Source organism: Ornithorhynchus anatinus, chromosome 4 (genome assembly GCF_004115215.2).
Source record: "Ornithorhynchus anatinus isolate Pmale09 chromosome 4, mOrnAna1.pri.v4, whole genome shotgun sequence".
Lineage (NCBI taxonomy): Eukaryota > Metazoa > Chordata > Mammalia > Monotremata > Ornithorhynchidae > Ornithorhynchus > Ornithorhynchus anatinus.
The window spans coordinates 42,393,492-42,396,454 of record NC_041731.1 but is presented as its reverse complement, the minus strand read 5'-3'; the positions used below and the strand labels follow the sequence as shown (position 1 = coordinate 42,396,454).

Genomic DNA, 2,963 nt, shown 5'->3' with positions numbered 1-2,963 from the left:
GTGGGTGTTCCCGGTGGGTGGGGGCTGGAGGGCTGTCTGACTGCCACGACTTTGCCTGCAGATGGAATAACTGATTCTGGTACGTTTCCTTAGGAATCTTGCAGACCAGTGCAAGGACTGGGGCAGGCCTGTCTGATGGGAAAATAAATCATTTTAAGGGAAAAAGTATCTCAGGTGGGAGACAAAAATAGCATTGGGTAGGGGCAAAGGAGGAGCTGGTGCTGCGCTGGAGAGGGGAAAAATGTTAGGCCCTCTCCTCACCGTCTTTGGGTGGGCTTGGGGGTTTGGAATTTTACCTCACATCCCTGCTGGGAACTAATAGCTTGTCTCTGGGAGAGATAGGTCCTGAACCATGTTGTCCAGCTGGCTCTGCATTCCAGTTTCATGATTGGTTAATGATATCTCCCCACCCAGGATTTCTTTTCCAATTAGCCTCTGGTGAGCTGCCTGTCTGGGAGGGGCAGAGGTGAGATGGGGGCAGGTTTGCTTTCTTGCAAAGGTGGCAGGGCTAAAGGCTCAGACAGGTCAGCCGACAGTTTGGGCTTGCCATCCCGTTTTGTTTACCTCGGAATAAAGCGGCATAGTGGCTTGCAGCCTTCCCAGAAGCCACCCAGGCTGATGCCTTTCTTCAAACTCAGCCGTGTGCTCTGTTAAGAAAACAGGTTTCTAAGTCTGGAGTCAGTTCTTCGGCTGGTCAGGATGGGTGGGAACATTTCGAACTTGGGTGGCTGCTGGCCCTGCCTCCCTGACTTGCTTCCCAAGGAGTTCCCCAAGAAATGGGTCAGATGAGCTCAACTGTAATTCTTATGTTTTACATTCCAGTAGTTTAGTGTCATTTCAGAAACCATGTGGCATTCACAAGTGTAGATGGTCATACTGAATTGGCTGGTGTAGAGGGGTAACGGAGGGCAGAGCCTAGAGATTTCCTTTGTAATTTAGTAATCAGTTTACCATAGGTTTGATCACCTCAGGTCCAATCCAATCCCTTCTGAGCTTTCTTTAAGCCCTTCTGAGCTCTCTGTGGGCATCTGATCATTTTCTCTGAGGGAGACGGGGTGGTCAGGAATAGGGCAGGCAAGAAAAAATTATCCAAAGGATATGACTAAAACTGGGATTGGGAAAGATGGATTCCTGAAAATAAAGTGAGAAAGAACCAAGAAATGTCCATAACTGGTAACAGAATATTTTCTGGTTTCTGGCAGGGAAGGCCAATGCATACTCCCTTGAGATCTTATCTTGTTCTTCTTGGGTCCTGAGATGCAGAGGCAAAAGAGCCCTTTCTGGATCCTGGATATCATTGAAAACAAACCCTCACTCTCCTGCTGTTGCCTGAAAGAAATTAGGTCAGACCTACTGAACATCAGGCAGCAGGCAAGAGTAAAACTACCATGAGGCAGCTGCCCTAGAGATTCAGTGGGAGAAGGCGATTCAGTAATTTTCTGTGAAGGTGGCCAGATATGGCTCTGGATGATACCAGGCATCCAGAAGCATGTAATGTCAGGCTACACATCACACAGGACATGCAACATAATGTAGGAATGGACTAAAGAACTCTTACCAAACGCCACCTGAACCTAGAGAGCGTCACTGGGGGGAAGCACAGACTCTTACCCTTGAACCAAAGCGCTTGTGTTCCCCCATCTAGGACCCCCCCTGAACCCAGGTACTGCCTCTGAATTCTGGAACTTAGTTGCATGAGCTGAGGCTAGGGGATATTTGATGCTTAAAAATAAAAATGTGGGATGCCCACACACTATCCATCCACCAACTGAAATTCTTGGAGTCCTGAGCCCTTTTCTCCCCTCAAGATAAGCTCATGTTGGTGGCTGTGAGAATTATGGGGCTGGGGGTTGTCCCAGGACCTTGCCAGACTAGTTCTGCCCTTGGGCAGTAGACCTAAGGTCCTAATGAAAAATTCAGTATTTTCTGCCTTAGTGGTGGACACGAAAAATCTTTTCCCAGCCATTAATGATTGACCACCTACTTCAGGGAAAGCACTTAACTGCCTTTAACTCTGTTCTTTTCAATGCCCATTTCAAGTATCATTCTGGTATTTTAGACTTTTGTTCATAACAGTAATAATAGTCATAGCAGCATTTATTGAGTGCCCACTTGTAGCAAGTAGTGCCCTGTACTAAGCGAAAATGATTGTTGTTCCAGAGTATAGCTGGTCAATTTCTGAAATTGGTCAATTTCAGATTTTTAGATTGAGCAATAATAGGGAGAAGAAAGTGTGAATCACAGTACAAGTGACCCAAGGGCTTCTTTTCAGCCATCCAGGACAAGGGGAACTTAAATGGATTCCATCTTATACTTTTTGAGAATCAGGATAGAATCTTTATTAACCCATCTGGGTGACCATCACATCAGTCTCCAAATGTGGGATGATGCTATTCTTGAAGACAAACTATTGGCCTAGATAAAACATTGGTCTGACCCCAGATGGAATTGCTTATGGTCTGTTGTCCTTTTATTTTACCAGAAGCAGCAAAAATCCAATGTGTCAGAAATGCAAGGAGGAGGATCCGCAGGTAGTAAGCGAAGAAAGCTTATTAACAGAAGAAAAGGTACGTCTGCTTATCAAGGAAAAGACCTGCAGTTCTGGTCATTTAATCTTCTGAACAGACTTGTAAAACGGAATGACATTAGAGTTACTTCTTTAGAAGGTTCATTCCATGTGGTTCATTGGCTAAGGTTTTAAACAAAATTCAACTCCAGGGTTCTTCAAAAGGCTGGGGCCAATATCTCCTTCTGAGCTGTGTGACCGGGAAGCCTCGTTAAGCAGGTAGAATGGCTCCTTACTTGCAGAGGGGCTAATATGCAGGAAGAATGTAACCAAATTGCCTGTCTTTCTCCACATCCCTACATCCTCCCTTACCCACCTGGCACACTTCTTCTATATTTGTTCCTTTTCTAACCTCCTTCTAGATGTGGAACCAATTCACCTGAATTCTGCATGTATT

The 2,963-nt window shown here is 45.6% G+C and overlaps 1 protein-coding gene across 1 annotated transcript in view; it reads left to right on the top strand.

Annotated features, from left to right (window-relative positions):
• The window catches only part of TRAF1 (TNF receptor associated factor 1), a 45,082-nt gene that overhangs the window by 3,172 nt on the left and 38,947 nt on the right, over positions 1 to 2,963 (top strand). Inside the window, exon 3 of the mRNA XM_029063093.2 lies at positions 2,483 to 2,567. Coding sequence (XP_028918926.1) covers positions 2,483 to 2,567 — 85 coding nt within the window. The remainder of the gene's footprint in view (positions 1 to 2,482; positions 2,568 to 2,963) is intronic.